At 33.4% G+C, this 27,421-nt stretch overlaps 1 protein-coding gene across 4 annotated transcripts in view; it reads left to right on the top strand.

The window, feature by feature from the left end:
• The first annotated feature begins 2,102 nt into the window (after positions 1-2,102).
• LOC123554321 (uncharacterized) overlaps positions 2,103-27,421 on the top strand; it is a 69,370-nt gene continuing 44,051 nt past the window's right edge. Inside the window, exon 1 of one of the 4 annotated variants that reach the window (XM_053548217.1) lies at positions 2,103-2,331. In XM_053548217.1, coding sequence (XP_053404192.1) covers positions 2,227-2,331 — 105 coding nt within the window. In that variant the 5' untranslated portion in view covers positions 2,103-2,226. Of the gene's footprint in view, positions 2,332-26,429; positions 26,513-26,752; positions 27,269-27,421 lie in introns of those variants that run through there. The other 3 variants (XM_053548214.1, XM_045344402.2, XM_053548216.1) reach the window with 3 other exon arrangements.

Genomic DNA, 27,421 nt, shown 5'->3' with positions numbered 1-27,421 from the left:
AAGGAGCACTAACACAAGAATTTCTCCATATTAGCCGCGCCATGCGAAAACCAACATAGTGGCTTTGCGACCAGCATGGATCCAGACCAGTATGCGCATCCGCGCAGTCTGGTCATGATCCATACTGTTTGCTTTCAAATCCTATTGCAATTAGAGAAACCGTTATCGAACAGCATGGATCCTGACCAGACTGCGAGGATGCGCAAGCTGGTCTGGATCCATGCTGGTCGCAAAGCCACTATGTTGTTTTTCACATGGCGCGGCTCATATATAGATAGTTACGATATATGCGGATAAGCGTAATTTAAATTTCGGTGAATTCTGACTGTCAAAATGAACATCCCGCTAGATTCGCTAATGTGTTGGGACATGTTTTTAAGAAAGCTGAATAATTTCATACACCTTTATCAATGAGTAACACTAACAAAGACTCCCATATTAGAGGTACTGTACACCAGTGTAATATATATATAATGTATCAGCTGCAACGGAGAGACTGTTTAATGTAGTAGAAAAATTGTATTTTTTCTCCATGATACTGGTGACTTTAATATTTCATCATGTTTTGTACATGCTGGAAGTTGCTTACATCTGTTTCTGCTGCGCAATAGGCAATCATTCTTAAAAACGTTTTATATAATTTACATAATCATAGTGCTGTATAATGAATAGTGTAAATTTTAATAATGGTATTAATGATAATAAGAATAGTAATAATAATAACAACAACAACAATGATGATAGTTACTTATGATCTAAAATCGCAGGATAAACTTCGAAGCAGGTCTGTACATGAAAAAATTGAAAGGTAGCCAGCCTCTATTATCTGGATATCTACCTTTAATGACCACTACGTACGCGCGTTAAGTGGACATTTATTATTACATTTGAGGCAGAAGTCATTTTTTCTTCACAATCCTAACTACCTTATTTATTAGAGTGTCAGTATACTTAGGTGTCGTCTGCGTATGGGTTAAATATATCTTATGTTTCATTTATATCTTTAATAAGAATGCTGATAAGAAATCTCAACACAAAACAAAACAGCGAATACAAGAAAATAGTGCGCGCGTTTGTAAATATTTGTAAATATTTAGACATCTAAACGCTGATAAATACTAGTAGCAAAATTTTGTTTGTTTTTCAAGATTAAGATTGAAAATTACAAATGAAGAAGAATGTATATGCTAAAAATTAATGAATATACGTTCGTAATGTGTGTTTCAAAGTGTTTGTGGAATGTGGATTCTAAAAATAAAAGTGTTATCTATTTTAATATGTTTTTCATGGTTGTGAACTTAAATAAATAGTTATTATTTCTTGTGCTTTGAAATATTTTGGAATAGTTTGTGTTGCAGTGGCAAGTTACAAGTAAATTCATTAATAAAGTTTACGTTCTGTTCTGTAATCGTATCGCTACGCCCCTGTGAATATAAATGACTATACATGTGAGATCATCACCTTTCCCAACGAAAATAAAGTTTGTACTTTGTGAAAGTAAACGATGCGAATCTCTTTTCATATACGAAAATCTTTTGGATGTAAATATTAACGATGATTAAAGCTACATGTGAGATATGTTTGCCAATATATTTCTCTACTTGTGTTAAGGAGTGAGGAAGGAGGTCCATTCTCGGTTTTTTTATGGGGAAGGTGTGTACTTTATAACGTGACTCTTTGAAGTAAAGTCATTTGGAATGAAGTCTTTATTCAAAGGAAGTCATCACTTGTCAATCCGCTCCATTAATTGCAATTTATTTAGAAATAAACATTCTGTTTTTGTTTTCACCAATTTTGTACAAATTGGCATAAAAGTTTGAAAAAAAAAAAAAATGCCCCAAGGGGATAAAACAAGTATTTTTCCTCGCCTAGTGTCACCATTTGTTATATGTATTATCTTGTTTTCTTTCGTACTGTGATATATGTGTAGTATTTGAGGTATTTAGAAAAGTAATTGACCGAAAGAGATACAAATAATATCATCTTAAAGGATAATACCTTACCCAAATATCTGAAACTATTGTACACAATATTATACACCCTTAAAACTGACACGCACCTTCTGTCTTTTGTTTGAGATTCAATGTGAAAAGGAAAGATATAAAGATAAAAAAATAGTTTCGTTGGAGAAAGAAAACAGACTAGTTTCGAATTTTAATCAGCGGAAATGGAACAAAAACTGTGAATGCTGGAGTCGCGAAAAGCGCACGTGACACACTCTCGCGCATGTCTCGCGGAGGCGAGAATTGCCATGTAAAGGCAGACGAAAAATTAATATGTTCATACTGGAAATTATTCTCAACAGGCAGTTGCTTTAGGCAGAAATACAAGGTAATTAATTTTCATATACCTTTTATTAGCTTAATTTATAACGTAATACGATAGAGCGATTAAACCATAAGAACATGCTATATATTATAAGAAAACCATCAACAGCGTCAAAAGTATAAACGAATTTGATGCGGTGCTTAGTTTCTGTTTTTGGCACTACGTCATTTTTCGGAATATTCCATGAATTGTACATTGTAAAATTCTAGTGCATGTACATTTTTATAGCTACATGTTCAGTGCAACAGCTACATTGATATGTACAGTATTACAGCTACATGTACAATATCACAGCTACATGTACATGTACACTATTATAGCTGCATGCTCAATGCCACAGCTACATTGATATGTACAGTATTACAGCTAAATGTACATATATGTACACTATTATAGCTACAGCTACATGGACATGTACAGTATTATAGCTACATGTACAATATTAAAGCTACATGGACATGTACATTATTACACTTACATGTACAATATGACAACTACATATACAATATTTCTGCTACATGTACAACATCAAATCTACATGTACATGTACACCTTTACAGCTGCATGTGTAATAACATTATTGCCATTATGTGCTCTTTACGGTCCTTCGTATCTGTATGAAATGAAACTGAAATTCATAAGAATAAGATTTACAAAATTGTACACTATTTCACCACACAATACTCTAAAAATATCAAATTTATATGTACTATATTACAGCAGTTAAACAGGCCATTATTAACAAAAGAAGTGCAACATATCATTTATAGATCTAGAATATATATTCTATGCTATCACTGTAGTCAGACTGATTCCAGAAAGCTCGATTTGCAAGAAAAAGGGAACCACATTTAAGCCGCACCATGAGAAAACCAATATAGTGCATTTACGACCAGCATGGATCCAGACCAGCTGCCTGCGCATCCGCGCAGTCTGGTCAGGATCCATGCTGTTCGCTTTCAAACCCTACTAAAGAAACCGTTAGCGAACAGCATGGATCTTGACCAGACTGCGCGGATGTGCAGGCTGGACTGGATCCATGCTGATCGCAAATGCACTATGCTGGTTTTCCCATGGCGCGGCTCATTGATAAGATGTGAGCTGTAATGACTCCTGAATCGACACTTTGCATCATTTTACATCATCATCATCAAAGTGACAAAATTTGAATAAACTTGTCTGCCTGAGGTGCAAATGTCGGCTGCACTAATTGTCGTATGTCCTCATAACAATTACCAGCCACTTAGAGCGATAAAATTGAGGCGGAACGACCTGAGTGTCAAATATTGCCTGAGGTCAAGTGAGGTTTCTATGAATTAATTTAACAGAACAGAACAGAACATAATTGAAACATATTGTAAGCTATGTTAACTTTACAGTTATTTCTAGTTAGCACTATCAAAATGACACTAGTAGGAAAATGCTTAAACACGTGGGTTTTTAACAGATAAGTTTTGAAACAGGTCATATTTTAGTGGCTAATTCAGTTGTTGTTTTTTTCAATCTTGTTCTTGGCCAAATGTCTCAAACGTGGACCAAGTCGACGAATTGCAGAACAGTACAGTTTAAAAGTCAACTGCCTTTGGTGGTTTTAGGAAAAACTGTTGCTTAACAATGTTGTAGGAAATGGTTATTTCATAAGACATTTAAAATCATGTGTAATTTTTACTAAATATATAAAAAACAAAACAAATTTAAATAAGATCGAAGCCCAAATTAAGGCTCGCCTTTTTACTGCAGACAGTACAGGTCAAAAATGCTTTTCAAATGAGCCGCGCCATGAGAAAACCAAAAAAGTGACTTTGCGACCAGCATGGATCCAGACGAGCCTGCGCATCCGCGCAGTCTGGTCAGGATCCATGCTGTTCGCTTTCAAAGCCCATTGCAATTAGAGAAACTGTTAGCGAACAGCATGGATCCTGACCAGACTGCGCGGATGCGCAGACTCGTCTGGATCCATGCTGGTCGCAAATGCACTATATTGGTTTTCTCATGGCGCGGCTCATTAATAAATTTCAATCCTTTAATGCACACTAAGTATCCAGTTATTTGCAAGTCATGCGTATTACAGATTATGTATTTTCAAAATATTTCTATAAACAATATGCGCTGTATTGCGTTTTGTAATATTAATTGTGTACTATTCTATTCAAAATTTATATTTTTGTACGCCCACTTAACGGAAACAAATATATAACTTTAGCTTAGGAATATAGTATTATAATACTATCATACCTCAAAGAATGGATTGCAATTAAAGTGGTAAAAAAGTTCATGTGTGTTTTTAGTTTAATAAAATATTGAAAATAAATGCGGAGTAAAAACGTTGCCACTTCTGTCAGTGAATAAGACATTAGATGCGCTCCATGCTGAGACAGACGGATTAATCAAACATGAAAACGAAATAAGTAAGTCTATTTTACCATTCATTCAAGTCATACTTGGAGGTCACACTGTGATAAGAATGTGTAGAAAATATTGTATTTGAATATGTTATTACGTCGTGATAAATATTTAAATACAAGTCAGTTGAATGTGTTCCGTACATACATGTAATGCTTTGAAGGCTTAAACCCATACAAATAATTTTCACCAGATACTGAATTTAGATAACGAATGTTCAACTGTTGCGCCAGATTTTCCAAATCCGCATTTAATTGGCGGAAGATACCACAGAGCTGCACAACCACAAAATGCCACTTTTACAATATACAATATTTAACACTTTTGAGAAGGCTTTGAAGAAATTGTTGCCAAAGGGAGTGTAAACGAGTCACTAAGAGTTAAAATTAAGCTCAGCTTAACTTCATAGTTTAAATACTTAGTAAAAGCGTGGTTAACTTTTTTCTCATACATTAATTGTGTGAAATGAAGACGAAAATTTCACGCCCACTACAAAAAAGTTACCATGGAAGACGATGGACTAAATAACGTTGCAATTACTATTATTTTGACTGGACATAAAGCCTGTTGGTCGTAACACAACATATATTCCGGTTCATGCATATGTAGGTATGTGTAATAAATATACAAGAGTATTTTTGTGTTTTACATATCATGCCTTCTGCTGCCATTGCGTATGTTAGAGTTACACCTCGCGGGGCTAACTTTTATTTACACTGTCCTGTGACTTTGCAACATGGTGGTGAGGGAGGGGGTAAGAGAGATGGTTAGGTGAACCATAAACCGGTTTAAGCTCCCTAGTGGTGGTTTTGTCTCTGACCGTTCCAAGGCGATGCCTCACTGTGTTCCTTTATTTGTTCGCTTTGCACTAGTGTGCTTATTTGTGTGAGTGTGTTGGTGTGTTTGCTTTGTGTGGAGTGTGTGCGTGTGTCGGTCGAGTACGCGTCCAAGTGCTGGGTTAACGTTAGGGGAGGATGCATTTTTATAATGTGGCTTTTCTTGTTTGATATTTATTCTTATTTTATGTATATACTGCTATTCTCTGTTGTTTTCTCTTTATGTCCGTTCCGTTTGTTCAATTACATTAACACAACTTTTTTATCATCGAAAAGCTTTATAGAGGTCCTATCGTATATTACTATTCGGAGCTGTCAAGTAAATGTAAATGCAGCAATTAATTCGAATTTTAAGAAAATCTATAACGCAACTCCTTTTGCCTGCAAATATCCGCGTACCAAAATGATCCTTAGTCTGCAAACAATCTATATTTAATCATTGCTTGTTTGATATGAAGAGTAAAACTTCTGTCTACAACAAGAAGGGAAAAAATATTATGTTTTACATTTTTACATCTTAAAATTAATCTATAAAGCTTAGGGTAGTTGCCATCAAATTAAGCCATCAATGTATATGTAAATGATCTCAGCAACGCAGTAACATCGCTGCATGGTTTGCCATCTCCCAAAATTCCGTATCGTCTTCATTAGCGGCCAGGTTCCAACAACAACAACAACAATCATAATAATAGCAACATTTGGTCCTCTAACATTATAATTCAAAAATTCTATTCTTAGTTTCTAGCATAGTGAAGTGAAAAATATAAATTAAAATAACGCATTATGAACAAATTCATCCTTAGTAGCATAAGCAGTATGTAATACAATGAATAGAGTTTAAAAATCTGGGGAACAGTGCGGGGAATTGTTTGATTGCATTTGTTAAGCAATAATATTATTATAATGTTTGCATGAAATTAACCTTTACCCTGCTAAATTTCTATAAATCTTTCAAGTTGGACAGTACAATTAACTGTTAAAAGGGGTGCATACCTAAAAGGTACTGACTGAATGGCGAGCAGTGCAGATCTTGATCACACTGCACGGATGTGCAGGCTGATCGTGATATGCACTGATTGCAAAGGCAGAATCAATTAGTACAATTTAGTGAAAACAGTTGAGAGAGAATGTGTAGGAAATAATAAATATATTGTTTATAAATGTAGATAAAAATGATAATTTTTCGTGGCACTTACTATATCTTAGGACTCATGAATGGGAAGAATGTGCAGTAAAAACACCAATGTCCTGATATTGTTGATGATGGTGGTCCGATAAATGGAATGCACACATCAGAAAATATGAAAGGAACAGCCCCAAAAAGCACTTCTTCTCCCTGATGCGGTCTTATCCCAACTGCTGCATACCATTGCTTAAAGCCTTACATGGTACGCACAGACGGCCCAACCCCTCTGGTTAATGGTGCCATCACATATTATTTCAAAAGTATTGCACACTACACTATGAGGCTACAGTACAAATGGAGCTTTACCGGTGTTTGATTAGGGAGCTATAGTAGGTCAATAGACTAAAAGAGAAATTGCTTATATAGTTTCATTTAAAAGATACAGTTTATGATGTTGTTTTTAAACTGACTTGGAGTTTCACGATAGGGAGTTCACTCCACATCTTGGGAGCACCAACAAAACATAATCTTTCATACAACTAGGAATTTTGAGATGCTCATTTCTGAGGCAGATATTTGGAATATAGCTTCCATACGATATCTTATAGCTCAATGTTAGGAATTTCTTCCCTTTTGATAAGTAAATGTAAAGAATGCGATTTTAGGTCATATAAAAACCTGCACGGATCAAAAACTTCACCAGAAATGTGAAATATCTGAAATGTGAAAAATGAGATCCTAATTTCACATCTGTGAGAAGTACGATCCTATTCTTCACACTTGTGCAAATGTGAAAACGAGAAAAATACTAGGTAGAAGCTCAGCCTTATGATAAGCCAACAAGGATAACTCGGGAAAGTAATGTTATACATAGTCCACCCTTGTTATCCGGATAATACGAAATGATGTGATAATTCCAAAATGCTACAAACTGGAGGAAATGTCAAATTTGGTATGGACATTGTTTTTGTCAATATTTTCTTATTACTCATTCTGATTGTTTAAAGTATTATAACTGATTCAACATGGTTTAGAAGCTATACCATTTGCACTAAACAATTTGAATATGGGACATATTGTTCAGTATGGAGAGCCCCAATCAATGTGTACATTTTGCTTTTGAGAATGAATTTGGCGATTCAAAGCGTTGTCAACCTCATTTAATGGACTTTCGGTAATGAATATTAGTTTGTATTATTCAGTTATTATATAAACAATGATATGAACATGTTCAAAAGTTTTTATTTTAGATCAAATAACCTACATTGACAAATATATAAGCATATGTAGTAGTCGATGGATACTGACCCAAGTGTTCATAGAAATTTCGAAGATAAAGCCCGAAATGCTATGAGGATAATAGCTAATATTGTAGTTTGAAATTTTGCATATGCTGTTCTAAAGGTACCGATTGTTGTATATTGAAGAAGTATACTCATAAAATGTGGTAACTAATGGCTGTAGCATGCTTAAGGTAATGTTTTATACACATGCTCAGTACCAGATGTTCTTGAAACATTTTATCAAAAGGGAAATTGTAAAATTCTGTTTTAAAACTCAAGTCCGCTGTGAGAAGGTTCTGAAGCTTACACGCCTGTATCTTTTCTGCTAGATTTTGGTAAAAAATTAAACAAGCCAGAACAGGTAAATTTAACAGCTGAATCTAAATGTGCTGAGATTCCACAGGGGGAGGGGGTACACCCATATTTAGAAATTAAGTATGCTAGGGGTCTGTTAGCATTTTAAGAGTGTGAAAATAATGGCACTTTTACAGGTCAGTTTTGCTGGAATATGTTGAATACTGCTGTGAATTCGCAGAAGTACATTCCCTTAATCCCTTAACTAATAATAATAATTTAGTACACTTGTTAACTTTTCCATACAAAGTTGTCCCCCTTAGAATGTTTACCCTACCAAAATTTCATCTGCAATCAAGACTCACATGCATTTCTATACTGAAATATAAAGAGTTGGTCCCAGTGTATAGGATAAGATCTACGTTCATTAACTTAATATTTTTTCATTATCTCATTCCCTCTTCTTCTGTAAGTTCAATACATTAAGTTGGTGTATGAATTGTAATTGAGATCTTTTTTTTTTTTGCTTTGTTCCTTGGACTATAATAACCATGCTATTTTGACTGCTGTTCAAAATCTGTGGTATGTTTTGTGGTGTTGAAAATCCTGGGCATTTTTGAAGACAGTTTTAAACGTCTCGTAGATCTTGGTAGGTTGAAGATAACCTCCAGCCAAATTCCATAAGCCATTTCTAAAGGAGCCAAAGATCTGTATAGGTTGACTGTCTGGTACCCCCCCCCCACCCCCCGCACTGAAACAAGCGCCAATATATGGCCATATCTTTTCGGCATTCTTTATCGGGTCTTTATCCAAAGTCATCATTCGGACTATCTCTGTAATTGTAAGAATTACATTCATGGAAAGAGAGTGTTAAAATTTCTTTCCGATAACATTTGAGGCAAAAACTCTTAATCTGCGATTGGTTTCATATGCTGTACTTATTAGGTTGCTGTGCCTGTAACCAGTATAACATGAGCTGTCGGAGGACAACAACGCTTGACTATTCAACAGCCGTGTCAACTGAATGAATAGAAAAGTCGAAAAAGGGGCATCATCTTGTAAAAATGGAGAAAAGGGTTATGGAACCTTCACAGTGCTCATCAGCTAATGACTGATACTCATGCCTGAGTGTGTGAATTTTCAATTCTTTCCCATTAGTGGATACTGAAATACCAGCTTACATATAAAAACTTAAAACCAAAAACTGCTAAGTTGAAAAAGGGGCATAATTGTTAAAAAATGCAAAATAGAGTTATGGGACCTACACAGTACATGTCAAATTATGACAGTGAACAAGTGTGTGAAGTTTCAATCCATTCCCATTAGTGAGAACTGAGATACCAGCTTACATACAAAACCTTAACCAAGTTTACTGAGATACCAGCTAACATACAAAACCTTAACCAAGAATTTCTAGGTCGAAAAAGGGGCATAATTTTGTAAAAAAGCAAAATAGAGTTATGCAACCTGTGCAATGTAGGTCAGTTTGTCACAGTGAATAAGTGTATGAAGTTTCAATCCATACCCACAAGTGGTTACTGAGATACCAGCTTACATACAAAACCTTATCCAAATCGGGACCTCGACGCGGACGCCGATGCGGACGCCGACACATGGTTGAGTCCAATAGCTCTACTATTCTTTGAATAGAGCTAAAAATCGTTAACAAGTTCATATCATCATGTTGTTATAAACTCATTCACCAAAACATGTTCACACACACAAAACTGGTTAATCTGTAATGGTATGTAAATGAAAGAAGTCAATGACGGCTATTATCCACTTCCAAAGACAACACATGTAGGGCATTATCCATGGTCATTTTCGGCTATTATCCATTTTTTCACACAAGGATCAATATAAATGGGTTTGACATAAAAACGGCAAGTAAACAACTTACTCTAAACTATGTCAGATAGTGAAATGGTAGAGCTGTATATACAGTGAATTACAAGCATAAAAAGCAATTCTAAATATTTTATATGAATTTTCAAACTAAACTTACATGGACTTTGTAAACTATTTTTAATATATTCTGTATTGTATTCACAAAAATAAAGTAAAATAGTTTCAGTTCCATTGAGACAAATCTCTATTCGTTCTTTTGCAACATCTGGTGGTTAAAATCTCTTATCAAGCCACAGCAATTTACCGAAAAACCCGAAATTTTCAGAAGCGTTCATCTATCATTTTGTAGCATTTTGGAATTATCACAGCATTTCGTATTATCCGGATTACAAGGGTGTAGTCCAACAGGTATATATTAAACATTTCCTTACTTTGTATTTACTTGACACGATAACCATATAAAACTTCACACTCATTCATCATGTTCATCATCTGAAAACGAATTTTGATGTTAGGTAACATAAGTAACGTAAATGAAATATCATATCATACATCAACCATTTAATATTTGTTGCTCCATTAACTCCATCCAGAATACCTTGCACAATTCTCACTATTTACGTATTTTCTCTCAATTGAATGTTTTTTAGGAAAAAATTAACAAATTTTGTAAATTTTATTGGACCAAATTGAACGAAGTTTCATTTTTGGGATTATGAATAAATTGAAATCCAGAGAATATCGTAATAAATATTTGCTTTCTTTTTGAACTACTGAAAGCGTAATTCGTAATGACAAGTGTGAATTCATACGCATGTCAATATTAAATTCGGTAAGATTGAATTTCTGTGGAAACAACGAAAGCATAAAATTAGAAATATTCAACAGGTTAGTATCCGCACATTAATACACAGTATGTCCCGGTTAAGGAAACATTTTCAGTATATCATGCCGTTTCTTATTAGGCTCTGTCTCAGTAACATGACAGTCACTGAAGAAAAAAAGGAAATAAAATAATACGACCATATTTAACAATACTTACAATGATGCAATTTAAAAGAAAAAAAGAAAAAAAAAAACTCCTTTTTTCTGACTTGAATACTGAGAATGTTGATACGGTTTCATCGTTGTATCCGAAATCAGTTTCAAAAGTTATAGTTTTTATTATCGTATTATATTTCATTCTAACACGACCAGCGAATAACCTACATACATGTAGAGCAAAATCTATCGGGTTATTCTGCAATAAACCACTCGCGTGCAATGACGTCATCCGATCCAGGTGCGTAGCACGGTCGTAAAATGTAGTTACCATTTTTTCTAACACTGTTGATACTAGTATGTCGTGTTAGAATCGAAATAACAAGTTCCCAAGTGTGATTTATCATAGAATAATCCTAGTTTTTCGTTTTTATGCGAAATAATATATCACTCAGGCCGTAGTGATATATTCTTACGCATAAGAACTCTACAATAAACCACACTTGGGGACTTGTTATTTAAGAAATAATAAATATGTCCCTATATTTTATCAGTTAATAAAATATGGGCAGGAGTTCGGATGCGTAATAATTAAATCACGAGTGCGTAGCACGAGTGATTTAATATTCGCATCCGAACGACTGCCCATATTTTATTAACTGATAAAATTATTGGAACATATTTATTATTTCGATTCTAACCACGCAAATTCTGCGCATTTTACAGCACTTCATTTTAGCTCGATATGTCATTCAGCTGACGATATGCTATTATAAAAACCTCCCACGAATGGAAAGCGTTGCATAAAACGGAATTTTCCGATATTCAGTAAAGTATTAAGCAGTTACTTCTGTGAAAATGCTATTTTCAATAATATCTAATGTCAGATATAGAAATCAGATGTAAATACATGTACTTTATTCAAAGTTTATATGTGCAGTTTCTAAAAATAGTACACGTCACCTACATGATGGCACTGAAACATACACGCCAGAACATTGAGGCATATAAACACGTAAACACTTGAGTCTGGAAGAGTGGAACATGAATTATAATTTTATTTTAGTAATGTCAAAGTAGAATCTAGTTGACATTTGTGGTGCTTACAGCGCAGAAATTGTAAACTACGTACACGACCAGATATAGATGCACTGATGTTGAAGTTGAAACCTACCGGACTGAAACATTTTATTACGGTAAAATTATAAACAAATAAAATCATCAGTTAGAAATTGTTTGTTTCAGGAAATTTGATGTACTTTTTATTACTACTGCTTAGCACTGAAAAAGTCGAGTATTTAGTCGGCATATAACGGAAGCAGAATAGAATCTCACAGTCATGGTACAATCGTAGGGTGGAATGAAACAGCTATATTTTATCGTAGATTCATATATAGGCGATTTCGCTATATGTTTATATAGCAACTGCTGCGGATTAATTATATATACTTCAGTTTGTAATATACCTACTCATTGAAATATAAGGAATAGCTCTAGTGATAAAATATATATCTACATAAATTCTTAATGGTATTTCTTATTTACATAGAGGTGCATATCTGAGTTTTTCTCAACCATAAACTAGCTATAATCATGACTGAAAACTCGATACCATGATAAAAAGTTTCAGTGTTTACGATTTTGGGGGTCAACACCTTTTTAAAAGTTAAAAAAAAAAAACAACAATGTATAATTATTCGCAAGTACTGTTTTGTATGGAACCAATAATTCGAGGTACCATCTGTCAATGTCATAGCTCATAAAATATGTCATCAATTTGCTGCAGAAATAATTATGTTTGAGAGACACCACGTTATGACAGGACAAACAAAAATGAAGATGTTTCCTAAAGGCTGCATATGAACAACTTTTTGGATGCACATTTTCAGATTGACTACAGATATTTTGTACTTTTAGATAATACTTACCTTACACGTTTTCAAGTAACGAAAAGCTTACATTAGTTCAGCATATTTGCAATAATGACATCGGAACATGCGGAAGGAAGCATAGAGTTCCTTAATATTGAATCTGCAATACTTCAGCCTTTTGAGATATGCAAATCAAATCAGTGTAAAAACTCCCACTTAATGCCTTAAGTTTACTGACATGCCTAATATAAATACTCATCATGATTTAATTCAAAGAATGTTTTCCATCTTATACATTATTATTCCAACGCCCTCGTGGTTAAATTCTAGTGCATCTGAACTCGGACCCGTGGTAAATCAACCAATAAACAACGCAAAGGCCTTGATTTCCTAATATATATGGATATTCAAGATATGAAAACCTGCAGAGATGTTTGTATATGAAAAATGTTTACAAGAAATATTTATACACGGAACGCGATACTTGATATTATAATTACCTGTCTATCTGTAGTTTTAGTTTAATCATCTTGTCATTTTTATACATCTATATAATAGAAGCTCTATATTTACATAATCATAATGAATGCACTGTCATATATCCCAGAAAATGATAAAAGCTTTTTCATTTCATTAATGTTTGCAGTTGCGTCGGCTATTTAATCGTCTAAAAACTTTTGTAAAGTAATCCGAATAAATACGGCGCAAAAGGGCGACGGAGATAGACAGGATAATACAAACGGAAAATAAATTATGTAAGTGTATTTTATATTATGATAATTCACTTGAATGTTGATACTTGATATTTCACGAGTTCCCGCAAAACTAAACATCGTTGTGTTGTGGTTTATATTATTTCGTGTTAATTTCATAACATGAGTTGCTATAATTGATTAATGAAGCTTACCCGAAGAAGTTACTGATGTCAAGAGTCTTTTGGTCAAATGTTCAGAAAGCGGAGACTTTCAAGGAAATGTAGTCTACAATAAAGTACAAATGAAGTCAATATAAAATTAAACTAGCACGACTTACACGTGTCTTTGAAATGAAATTATTATTTTTCCAATGAAGTTCTAATAATGCATTTTAAATGCATTTTGTAATCCTTTAAACATATTTAAATCTTTCAATGCAAATTGTAAATCTTGATTAACTTGTAGATGATGCATATTACAAAATGTTTGTATACTGAGTGTTTAATATACTAGTATTATGTGCTTAGGTTGTGTTGCATGATTTTGTTTAAGAAGTCCCCTTTGAATGTATCTTTAAATACAACCACGTTTCAGTATCCATTCATACAACTTAAGCTTGAAATATTAGGAATGTGCCATCTAAAAGTAGTGGTTGCACTTTAGTAAAATATTTCATACCTGGTTTTAATTAAGCCAAAGTCTGAATAAAAATGGAAAGAGAAGATGGCGCCACTTTTGTTACTTGATATAAAGTATAGATGTGGCCCTACTGAGATGACGGAGAATTGAAAGTGTGCTAACTGCACATCCCAACCCTAAAAGGTCGCACTTTTAATGAGTCGTAATCTTCATTGGGTCTCGCGAATAACCATGGTGACGAGTTAATCAAATATGTCGTTAAATATCTGCATATAAGAACTACTTGTTGGTGTGTTGTTAACTGGTGTGCTGATATATTTTAGCTCCATACACGTTGACATGCATAGCTGACATTCAGAAATAACAAAATCAGTTCAGGTTATTATATGAATATTAGCAAAGGCCCATTTAGGATGTTAATGAAGTTCATCTGTTCAAAAGTGTACAAAACAGCGTACTTTCAAAGGTGTTTTTTATAAGAAGTTATGACCGAATGCCACTTTTACAATTTATAATATCTATCAGTTTTGAGAGGATAATTTACCAACATAATTGTGAATCTAAATGGATGGTTTACATTTTCCCCATACATTCGTGTTAAGACGAATAAATGACCACCATAGTCGGTGCACTAAACTATTTTAAAGTTATTGCAATGTTGTCTTTTGCGAGCAGGTCAAAAATCATAACATTAATAAACAGATTCGACAAAATCGCAACATTTTTCTGCGGATGACTGAAATAGAGAATTAAGTAATAAAGGTCGCATCATGTACGGCAGGGCAGCGAACTCTGGAATAGTTTGGCATATTCTCACCTTCAATCACTAGAGAGGGCTCATCGCCAGTGCGTCAAGTTCATCCAACGTATGCCAAAATATTCTAAAACTGATGTTGCATTGAGCTTACTCGGAATGTATCCTATAGAGTCTTTCATCGACAAGCCAAAATTACAGATATTTGGTCGGCTATGTGCACTTGACAATTCAAAAAGCATTAAAATTATTTTTGTTCAAAGACTATTAACTTTCATGGCGAACCCCAAAAAGTGTTAGGCTTTATGCCGGACATATATAGGATTTTTGGAAAGTATGGTTTAACTCATGTGCTGAACACGTATATAAAAGATGCTTCTTTCCCCACAAAAAAGCAGTGGAAGTCAATGATAACAACCTCCATACATGAAGATATTGATTTTGAATACAAGAATAAACAAATATGTGATGAAAGCATAAGGAATCTGAACAGAATCCACAATACATTTGTACCATGTGCAATATGGAAATTCTGTCAACAATATAGAGATCAAGTAAATTTCTGTATAACAGCCATTTCAATAATAAGCAGAATTTTCTCGTACCAGTTTATATGTGTGTGTAAAAAGTGTAATATAGAAACTGACTCAATCGCAACTCACTTAGCGATGTTTTGTAATGAAAATGATGCTGTGCGTCATAAACTGTGGTGTTCGTTACATGATATGTTAGAAGAAGAAGAGGTCTTTTATAGCTCAAGTCCAGATATACAATTGTTTGAATTGCTAGCTGGTCTACCATTGTTTTACCTGCAAGACAGTAAAAGGATTTCTTCTTTTAAAATGATTTTAAGACAATTACATTTTATGTGCAATATTTTAAATGTTTAGATTTACAAAATAAATATTTAATTTCACCTTGCATAAAATGAACATTATCCGCAATGCATTTGCTATATGGCTTTCCTCAGCAATATGCTTTCTTTTCGTTTCGGTAAGCATACTGATTAATGAGAGATATCCATATAATTTAGATTCCATCAAAAGATGTACATTTGTATTCTCATGTATTTTCAATACAATATATAATAATATTTTTGAACAAATGTAAATAACGTTTTCTATAATATGCCTATATATGCTTTCTTCAAGTCTTATTCAAGGCAATCTAAACGTTGTATGACTATAAACGGTTCATATGTATATATACATCATTTAATCACTTGCTAAGTAATCGTGTTCCATAATCATATCTGTATATTTACCATATTTGCATTTATATTTTCTCGTTTCTGCTTAGATTCATTGTATTCATTTTGTACATTGTATGTGACTCTTCAAATCTGGAGGATATAAAGTAATCTTATCATATCTTATATAAAAGGTATGGATCCGATTATAAGCATTCATGTAAATTTTACCGTGACATGAAGAAGGGTTGTTAAGAGAATAATGATGGAATATTATACAATATGTGGCATAACTAGATCAAAGCTGTGACATTTTACAAAAGAGCTAATGGAGTCAAACAGTTTTGAATAAATGCGTTACTTTTTCGTTGTTACATCATATGTTACTGCACGTTTTATCAAGAGAGGATGAAATATGCATCTTTACTTATATATGGTCCTGTTGTATGTCTGTGTACAAATCCAGTGAGTTCGACCCCCCTCTCATTCAACTGAAAATAACTAACATTCGGAGTCTGTTTATTTCGGGAATGTTTTTGTTTTAGTCATAACGGCACAAATTGGGTCACATGGCGACATCAAAGTAATAATACCAGACGGACAGGGCGAGATCAATTCCTTAGTTGGTTAGATAGATAAGATTTTAACATGACCGGTGTATAGTGCAATACATGCAGAGGTTCAAACCCCCTGGTTAATGGTGTCATCACTTTGTATTTCTACATACTATCCTATAAGAATACAATACCAATGGAGCTTTTACCAGCAAGTACGAAAAACATGAAAATTTGAAAGTTAGGTTTGGTTAGGGAGTAGCAGATGAACTTACCTACATAGTTTCATTGAGAAGAAACAGTTTAAAATGTGTCTTCAACGGACTTAGAGTTTCATGATTTCTGATTTCGGAAGGGAGTTCATATCACATCTTGAGACCACCAACATCTTACTTGTATTGACTTGACATGATCATCATATAAATCTTTACACAAATTCATCATCTGAAAACGAATCTAAATTTAAGGTAACATAAGTAATGTAAATGAAATATCATATCATATATACATCAATGTCATTTAATATTTGTTGCTCCATTAACTCCGTCCTGAAAACCTCGCACAATTCTCACTATTTACGTATTTTGTCTCAAATGAATGTATTTTAGGATTTGTAAATATCATTGGACCAGATTGTGCGGAGCTTCATTTTTGGGATTATGAATAAATTGAAATCCAGACAATATCTGAATAAATGTGAGCTTTCTTTTTGAACTACTGAAAGCGTAATTCGTAATGACAAGTGTGAATTCATACGCATGTCAGTATTAAATTCGATAAGATTGAATTTCTGTGGAAACAACGAAAGCATAAAATCAGAAATATTCAACAGGTAAGTATCCGACCAATTCATACACAGTAAGTCCAGGTCGGTTAAGTCACAAAAGTAGGTATTTAAAAAAAAAACATTTTCAGTATATCATGCTGTTTCTTATGAGGCTTTGACTGAGAAACATGACTGAAGAAAAAAGGAAATAAAATAATAAGACCAGATTAACAATATTAAAAAAAGGAGAAAAAAAAAACAACACTTCTTAGTTACTGAGAATGTTGATACGGTTTCATCGTTGTATCTGAAATCAGTTATAGTTTTTATTATTGTATTATATTTCATTCTATATACTTAAGTTTGTAATATAACTACTCATTGAAATATAAGGAATAGCTTTAGTGATAAAATATGTATCTTACCTAAAATCTTAATGGTATTTCTTATTTATATAGAGGTGCATATCTGAGTTTTTCTCAACCATAAAATGGCTATAATCATGACTTTGAAAACTCGCTTCTATGATATAAAAGTTTTAGTGTTTACGACTTTTGGTCAAACACCTTTTTAAAACTAAATAAAATGAATAATTATTCGAACATCAGTTTATTATCTCTTTGTTCAAAGATTATGAAAGGCTGCATAAGAACAGCTTATCGGACGCATGTTCTCAGGTTGACAATAATTATTTCGTACAATAAAAAAAATATTTTGAACTCGTCCCTTGTGTTTATCTAGCATTGTTTAGCATTTGCAATATTGACACTGGAACTTGCGGAAGCATAGCGTTCCTGAAAATGACAGAATTATAGAGCATTAATTTAGCAGAATTCACACTTTCAAGGTGTGAAAATCATCTCAGTGTAAAATCTCACATTTATTGTCTTAAGTTTACCTATATGCCAATATCCATTTTGATTATGTAAAAAAAATGTTATTATTCCAACGCCCCCGTGGTTAAATTCCCGCGCATCTGAACTCTGACCAGTTGGATATTCAAGGTATGAAAACCTGCGGAGATGTTTGCATATGAAAAATATTTACGAAAGGTATTTGTACACGGAACGCGATATTTGATATTATAATTACCTGTCTATCAGTTAATCATCTTGTCACTTTTTTATACATCTATATAATAGAAGCCCTGTATTTACATACAATGAATGACTTGTCATATATCCCAGAAAATGATAAAAGCTCTTTCATTTCATTAAAGTTTGCAGTTGCATCTCTAAAAACTTTAATTTGTAAAGTAATCTGAGTAAGTACAGCGCAAAAGGTCGACTTACAGGTCTCCTACTGAGTTAGACAGGATAATACAAACGGAAAATAAATTATGTAAGTTTATTTTATATTTATTTATGATCATTCACTTGAATGTTGATACTTAATATTTCACGAGATCCAAAAAACTAAATATCGTTGTATTGTGGTTTATATTAATTCGTGTTAATTTCATAAAATGGGTTGCTAGATTCTCTATATTTTATTAATGAAGATTGCTCGAAGAAGTTACTTAATATGTTAACATGCTTGCTTCTGGCCTCTTCAATCCATTGTTTAACGTCAAACATGTTACATTTTATTATAACACGACCCGATTCATTTTCATATTAAGCATAGAAGGCTGAAAACAGTGAGTTATTACGCAACGTTTCACTGTTCTGACGTCACAATTATTACGTCATAGCATCAAACGGCATAGTGGATCCAATTGAAAACGGGCAAATATTTAATGAATGCCGTCAAGGATGTACTTTGAAGTCCTTGGTAACGTGTTAGAATCGGAATAATATATCTCATTTAGTGATTTGCTTTTGAATAAAATCATTGTTTGTCGTTCAGATGCGTATTATTATAGATATATCACGAGGGCTGCGCCCTCGTGATATAACTCCTTTGCATCTGAACTCCAAACAATGATTTATTCAGCGACAAATCACTAAATGAGATATATTATTTCTTAAATATATTATTTTAATGTACCGCTCGATAAATATTCACCAAACGTGGACACAAGCTTCCATACATTGACTCCTCTCAAATGTGTTCAAATAGTAACTTTTGACTGAACGCAATATATTCAAGAATTTAAGGTAAAATGTTACTGTCTGGCGAATAATTTAGTCATCATGACTCTCTTTTTCCAGTTTTCTTTAGACTATTTCGTTTCCCAATATTTCTCAGTTGTCTAACTAAAATGGGACAAACGCACATACATTGTCATATATACATCAAATTAATATTGATATACCGCTTTGTGGTTAACGTGCGCTTACATGTATCAAACACATTTTGGAACTAAGCCGTACTGAACCGTTTCTCTTAAATTGCCTTGCTACCAGTTTGAGGCGTGATCATTAGAAAAACACGTTCTAGACAAAGACTTTTCAAGGAATTGCAGTTATGAAATAAAATACACATGAAAGCTAAACAAAAGTAGACTTGCACTAACGTATGCGAATGCGGTTTTCATGTTAAAATAAAGTGTTTATCTAGGAGTTATTTGAAATGTCTGTCAGTACGCGTGTCTTTGAAATAAACTGATTATTTATTAAAGCTGTATTAATGCATTTTAAACGCGTTTATAATCTTAAAAAAAAACATTCAAATCTTTTAATGCAAAATGTGTATCTTGATTTACTTGTATATCATATGGTTATCATATCCGGGTTTTTTTATGGGTCTCATAACCGTAGGACGGCCAGCACATATTTATGCAATCTCGCCAGGCATATGTATGTTTCTGACAACAAAGAAATTGACGTCACTCGACCTTCAGCTATTTCCGGAAGTAAATAAAATGAAAGTAGAAATGCTAAACTTGAAAATGAAAGCCGCATTTGATTCGTAGATAGTCAGGGGTCACGCGCAGGGGTCGCCCGGTCTAAATGTATGCGCGTAGACTTCTTTTTTTTTTCTTCTTTTTTTTTGCTATTGGGGAGCCAATTTTCAGCACTTTATTACGAATTGAAATTACCTGGGCTTTAGTACAGCATGTCAGCTTTTAATCTATGAAAAAATATTTGAGCTCTGGATAAACAGAAATCCCACAGGGGTCCGTAACGGACCAAGGGTACATTGATACTTTTGGAACTTCATCAAATCGCTCAAAATGTCATTTTTGATGTTGTCTGAGAGTGTCAGTATATGCCTCAGATGTAAGATATAACCGTATTTGAGAGCTGCAGACCTAGACATTTCAGAAATATTTTCAAAATAAGTTTCGTGTAATAAATGTTGTTTCTACGGAAGCGTGAAAGGGTCATCAGACGCTAATACGTTTTAGTACGTTAAGGCTGCGAAAAGGATATGAGAATCACGTGATTATCATATCGGTTTCATATGTGGCAACATTGCCTGTATAGATGATGCATATTACGAAAATATTGGTACTATATGGAGCGTGTATTATATGCATGGGTTGTGCTACATTTTATTCAAAAATTCCATATTGAATTATTTTTTCATAATATCTATTCATACAATATTAGGAATGTAGTGTCACATTTCCCTCAGAATGGTTTGAAATAAAATAGTGGCACGACTTTTGAGATACACGGATATATACAAGGATAAATAATAAGTTTATTTTGTCAGCAATCTTACTCCCACTTACTTGTCACTCAATACTTTGTTAACAACATGCAGAAGTTCTCATATTTGAATATTTTGTTGTTTCGTGTTAAACTCGAGGATTGTTTTAGTTGTAGGTGTTCAGTACACACTGCTAAGTAGTCTAACCTTTACCCTGCTAAATTTCTATAATTAACTTGTCCATCTTTAAATTTGGACAGTACCATTAACTATTCAAAGGGGTGCATACCAAAAAGATACTAACTGAATGGCGAACAGTGCAGGTCATAATCAAACTGCACGAATGTGCAGGCTGATCATGATCTGCACTGGTGGAAAATGCAGAATCAATCGTGTCCAGCATGATAAGAGCTTAAAATGAAAACCTACAGAAACAAGATCAAAAAAATGATTTACCCACAGGGAACTATCATACGAATAAAATTTCTAAAATGACCATTTATCCGGAGCGCAAGTTTTTTTTTTTTTTTTTTTTTCAACCAGAATATATGAAATGGAGAAAGGGCCTAGCAGCAAGACCCAAGCAACAACGCAACAACAAAGCCGACTACTGAGTCCGGCACATCCCAACCATAAAAGTTCGCATTTTTTATGATTTGTTATCTTTACTGCGTCTCAGAAATAATGAGGATGATGAGTTGATAAAATCTATCGTACAAGATCTACATATAACAACTACTTGTCCACTACTGTGCAGATATACTTTTTTACCACGTACTTTGACAGACATTCAAAAAAAAAACAAAATCAGTTAAAATTACTGTAAGAAATATTAGCGAAATTTCACTAAGGATGTTATTTAAGTTCATCAATCCAAAAAGTGTACCCAGCAGTTTATTCGTCTACTTTTCAAAGGTTTCTTTACAAATAAGACTGAATGCCGCTTTTACAATTTATTATATCTACAAAATGTACCAGTTCTGAGAGGACATTTTGAATAAGTTTTCCAATTAAAAAGCGTGGTTTAGATTTTCACATGACGCGTTTCTCAACTATTATAACTATTATAACGAATAAATGACCACACTGTAGTCGATGGACCAAACCACTTTGCAATTATTTCAATGTTGCGTTTTTGCAGCCAGGTATAACATCATATCATTATGCATATGTTAAATAAACAGATTCAAAAATATCACAACTTTTTCCTGATATGTCTAAAAATAGTGAATAAAGTAATTGTAAAATATACCGATTACTCGTCCGTATGCTTTGTTTTGATATAAAATGACATGTAAGGTATGTTTATAATGCTACCTTATGCTGTATCATTTTCTTTACATTCATACCATTCCAATGACTTCCTATACAGCGAAATTGTTTATTTAAAGATCGTATCATAATCAAATGTAAACGACAGTAAGAAATACATCAGTTTTACAGTAATGTAAAGATCTGGTATGCCAAAATGATATATTGTAGTTAAATACATTCCAATTCGCTATCCATGTACAGTTTTACCCCGCCGAGATGAGCAAGGTAGTTGCATTTCATTAGGTAAGCATATAAAAAGTATGAATCCGATTATAAACATTAGAATCTTTTGTACTGGGACCTTAACAACGTTGACGGTTGTTAAGAGAATAATGATGGAATATGATACAATCTGTGGCATAACTAGATCAAAGCTGTGACATTTTACAAAAGAGCTAATGGAGACAAACGCATTACTTTTTCATTGTTATATCATATGTCACTGTACTTTATATCAAGAGAGGATAGAATATGCACTTCTATTTAAATACGGCCCAGTGGTATGTCTGTGTACAAAACCAGTAAGTTCGACCCCTCTCCTTCAGCTAAAAGTAACTAACATTCGGATGAGTATATTTATTTCGAAAAAAATGTTTTTGTTTTAGTCACACCAATACAAAAATATATGGTGACATTAAAGTTTTAATTGCAGACAGGGCGAGATGGGTAAGTAGATAAGATTTTCCCGATGTATAGTCCGGCACATGTGAAACCCTCTTTCCTGGAGAGAATCTGTGAAGATCTCTTAGTTGGATGGCAACTGTGAAAATGTCCCGTGCCTGGACCGGACTAGAACCATCGACATTCCGTAACCCACTAGGTTGTGTCCCATACAAAAAGAAAATGTAACATTAACTCCTCTGTGTGTGTGTGTGTGTGCGTGCGTGTGTGTGTGTGTGTGTGTGTGTGTCTTTTATATAATTTATTAACAACTTGACATGATTAATGGCACGGCTTCATCAACTGACTCGGAATTTTGATTAAACATGATCTTAAAAACGTAAATGAGATGTAATCACGCCATCAATCATTTAAATACCTGTGTATTTAAGGAGGAAAAGCATTAATATACCCGCTGTATAAAGTATTTTAAACGTTAATGAAGCGACAGCGTGAATAGTATGGCATGGATTAAATCAGGCGTTTTTAATCCTTTAAGTCTGGTATTGCATTTACTCTGCCTTAAACATTCTTCTCTTCAGATACATAAATTTCAAGAATAGATTCGCTTTTCGTGAATATTATAGAACCCGGATTTAGGACGCTGCACTTCTTTGGATAATAAACAAACATTGGCAAAATTTCGGAAGAAATATCAGATTTCTTTTTTTAACTAGTGTGGCTTAGATTTGTAATGACACGTGTGATTTCATACGCATATCAATGTTTAATTCTGTACGTCCAGATAGATTAAATCACAAAAGCAGACAATAATGGAATCATTTTCAGCATATCATGAGGTTTATAGTTAGGCTCTAGTTTAATAATAATAAAATAAAATGATAAGACCGTAATAATATATTGTGCCAATTTAAGAAAAAATCTTTAATAATTTCTATATTGAGCATTGTCACATTGTCACCACTGTATCTGAAATCAGTTTCGTTTAATGGTAGTTTTTATCATCGTATTATATTTCATTATATAAATTACAATTGGTATTATAACTACAAATTGAAATTAAAGAAGCTTTAGTAATGAAAATACTGATATGTGTTTTTTTTTAATCTTAATGGTATATCATATATGAACAGGGGTACATATCTGAACTTTACTCAACCATGAACCTACTGTGCTTACGACTTTGCAAGCTCGTTATCTTGATATAAAATGTTTGTTGTTTTACTATTTTGAGGGCAAAGACCTTTTAAGGTATGTAAATGTATTTTGATGTAATGTTTATTATATTATTGACAGTTTTTCAGATTGATTCAATAATAATGAGTCATTGATGAATCTACCCTCACATATACTTAGCAGTTTTAAACAATACTCCTTTACCAAGTGTAAAGTTGTACACAAGTTCAGCATTAAATTTTGATGATACATCAGAAAACATTGACACTTTCTAAAACGTTGGCGACATTTGTTTCGTATTTTCGAAGAATGCAACCGATTGTTGTTAAAACTCTCTTTAAACAATGTATCTAACTACATATCAATGTTCTCCTGCTTCTGGGGTAGTCTATAAATTTGCTAGAATATCACAAATAATTTGTTTGAGTGATTTTTTATTCTGTTTTTTTTTTCTCTCTCTCTCTCTCTCTTTGTGCCACATCCCAATACATATAGTATATTTTCCTCTCTTTTTATGGGATATGAGTCGGTGGAGAGGCTTAGATTTATAACCTTTGAACGACCGTTTATCCGCCCGACGGAATAAGTGTCGTGAATATCTCAAAAAGTATTCGACGTAGAGTCACGAAACATCATATAATTGTTATTTAGCCTGTCAATCTTTAGGGTTTGCACTTGAATTTGTTTAGGATTTCACAAAGCAAGACCGGATATTTTACTCTAACTAAAAAGGCTTGGCTGTCAAAAAGGCGCATAAGGAACCTCAACATTTATGTCGCAGGTATCTCAAAAAGCTTTTGAACGTTGCAGAATTAATATTCAGCATGTTGAGTTGTGCATCTGGAGTTCTGTTTGGGATTTCACTAGGCCAGACCGGGTGTATGGCTATTGGCATGTTCAAAAGTGCATAAAGAGCCTAAAATGCTCGAATCTTAGGTATCACAAAACGTGTTTGACTTGGAGTCATGAAATCATATGCACCTAGCTTTTCGTAAGAGTTTTTTTCTGTGCAGGACCAGACTTGAGGCCCATTAAGGCATAAAAGTGTGTGTCGCAAATATTTCGAAAAGTATCTCATCTTGCATCATAAAACTTTATAGAAATATTGTTCAGCACACGGAGTCTTTGCAAATAAGGTTTTATTTGAAATTAACCCCCTTTCCTTATCCAATCTCCCCATTCCTCCCCCATCCGCTAAAGATAAATAAATTATATAAAAAAAATTGTGTTAGTTTCTTTTATCTTGTATTTAAAAATATCCATGTAACCCCTACCCCACTATGACTCACCCCAATCTAGATAATATGAAAGTTTATTTCGTCTTGCACTATCAGTTGTCAACAAGTAACATATAACCGTATAGTGAAAGGAATTGGACTGACCAGTGTCCTATTGATACGCATTTATTATACTTGACATCATTCTCACTATTTTTATTGAGCATTTCAAACATATATTTAACTTTATTGAGTACCTTAAATGATATAAACCAGCGTTGAATCTGGCATGAAGTGATCCCAATTTTTTAATGGTGTCCTTATGAAGAGACAATGTCATGAGAATCGTGGGACTCCTTTGTAGCGTAGCCGGTTTTCTTCCATTTGACATAAGCTAATTTATAAACACCTTGGAGGTACCAAATGGTATTTTAGGATTAACAGTAGCTGATTATTTCTTCTTACCATGTGAAGTTATCAAATATGTATTTAGACTACTTCTAATGTTCCTTGCGCTCACTCACTGCTGAGTGTAAGGACAGATAACAATACATGAGCAGCTTTAAAGGTAAATAAAAAGTTACTCACTCAGGTAATGTTCTCAGTCATTATTCACAGGGGTGCACATTCATTTGTTACCTATATTTGCAATGTTACAGGACCTTTTAAAAGTGAGTTTCAAGCTGCCCTATCTTATATAGACATGCAAGATACGAAAACTTGTCATGTGACGTATATTTGCAAAAGAACATGCACACGATATTTGATAATATTGTCTGTTTATCTGCAGTATTTAAGTTAATCATCTTGTCACTTTCTATACACCTATATAAGTAGGGTTCTAATTTTACGCAACGTACGAAGAATATAAAGAATGTAGTGTCATATATCCCGGAGTGATGATAAAAGCTCTTTCGTTTCATTTAAGTGGTAGTAGCATAGGCTATATAATCATCTAAAATAGTTCGTGAAGTTGGTTTTAGTTTCTGATATTCTGACTACTTACGACATAAAAAGTGGACCTTTCGCTTCCGCTTAGTTATAAAGGATAATATAAAAGGAAATTAAATATCTAATGTAAGTTTCTTTTATATTCCTTTCATACATAAATGTAACTGATATTTCTCGTGTCTCACAAAACTTTTGTAGAAGCTTTATACAGTTTTTATAAAGTTTCTGTTGTCTGTATGCAATGAAATGAATATGTTTTTTTTTTCGTGTTTCTGTCTTGAAAGTATCTAGTGAACATTGGTGAATAAGTTTGTGTGCACGTGCAATTAGGACTCTTAATTGATAGACGTCTGATTAAATAGATGTGTATGCATCGGAATAACCACAAGTTACTAAAAATTATTTCATGACTAGGAAGTGATCAGCTGGATCTTGAAAATTCTTGCCTGTTTGTTAGTAGTGAAAATTAATTCTTGAATCTATAGTTAGATTAGCAAAACTAATTTGGAGTTTTCTCTTAATGTACACACAATTTAGATTAAATCACGTTCAAGATTTTCACACACTTTTGTGTTTTTGTGTAGGAAAATAGTTCTAATTTGAAACCTTTCACCATTCATCGTATAGAATATTTAAGATCTATACAAAATAGCAAAAGTGTGTCTACTTGACAAGCGATTGACCAAATTATTTGGAGTACCTGACGGTTTATTTGGACATACTTGCAATCGTAGGTAAAATCACCAACAGACATAGGTTCTCAGACTAAACGTTGCATATATCTCAGCAGTTTTCTGAATGTGCTGTTTCAAATATTGAATACAGTTTGAAATTCATTAAACGCTCATAATGCTTTGTATGGATATAAAGTTGATCTATAATGTAAGTATATAAATGTGTCTTAAGAGTACACCTGTCAAAGATATAAATATATGTATTTATATATTTTGTAAGAGCTCACTGGACAACTACATTGTACAGTATCCCGATCATTTAGTCCCAAATGCGACCATTTAATTTCTTTCAACAGCTGAA

The sequence above is a fragment of the Mercenaria mercenaria genome, chromosome 7 (assembly GCF_021730395.1).
Source record: "Mercenaria mercenaria strain notata chromosome 7, MADL_Memer_1, whole genome shotgun sequence".
NCBI lineage: Eukaryota > Metazoa > Mollusca > Bivalvia > Venerida > Veneridae > Mercenaria > Mercenaria mercenaria.
This window is presented reverse-complemented; position numbering and strand designations above follow the sequence as displayed.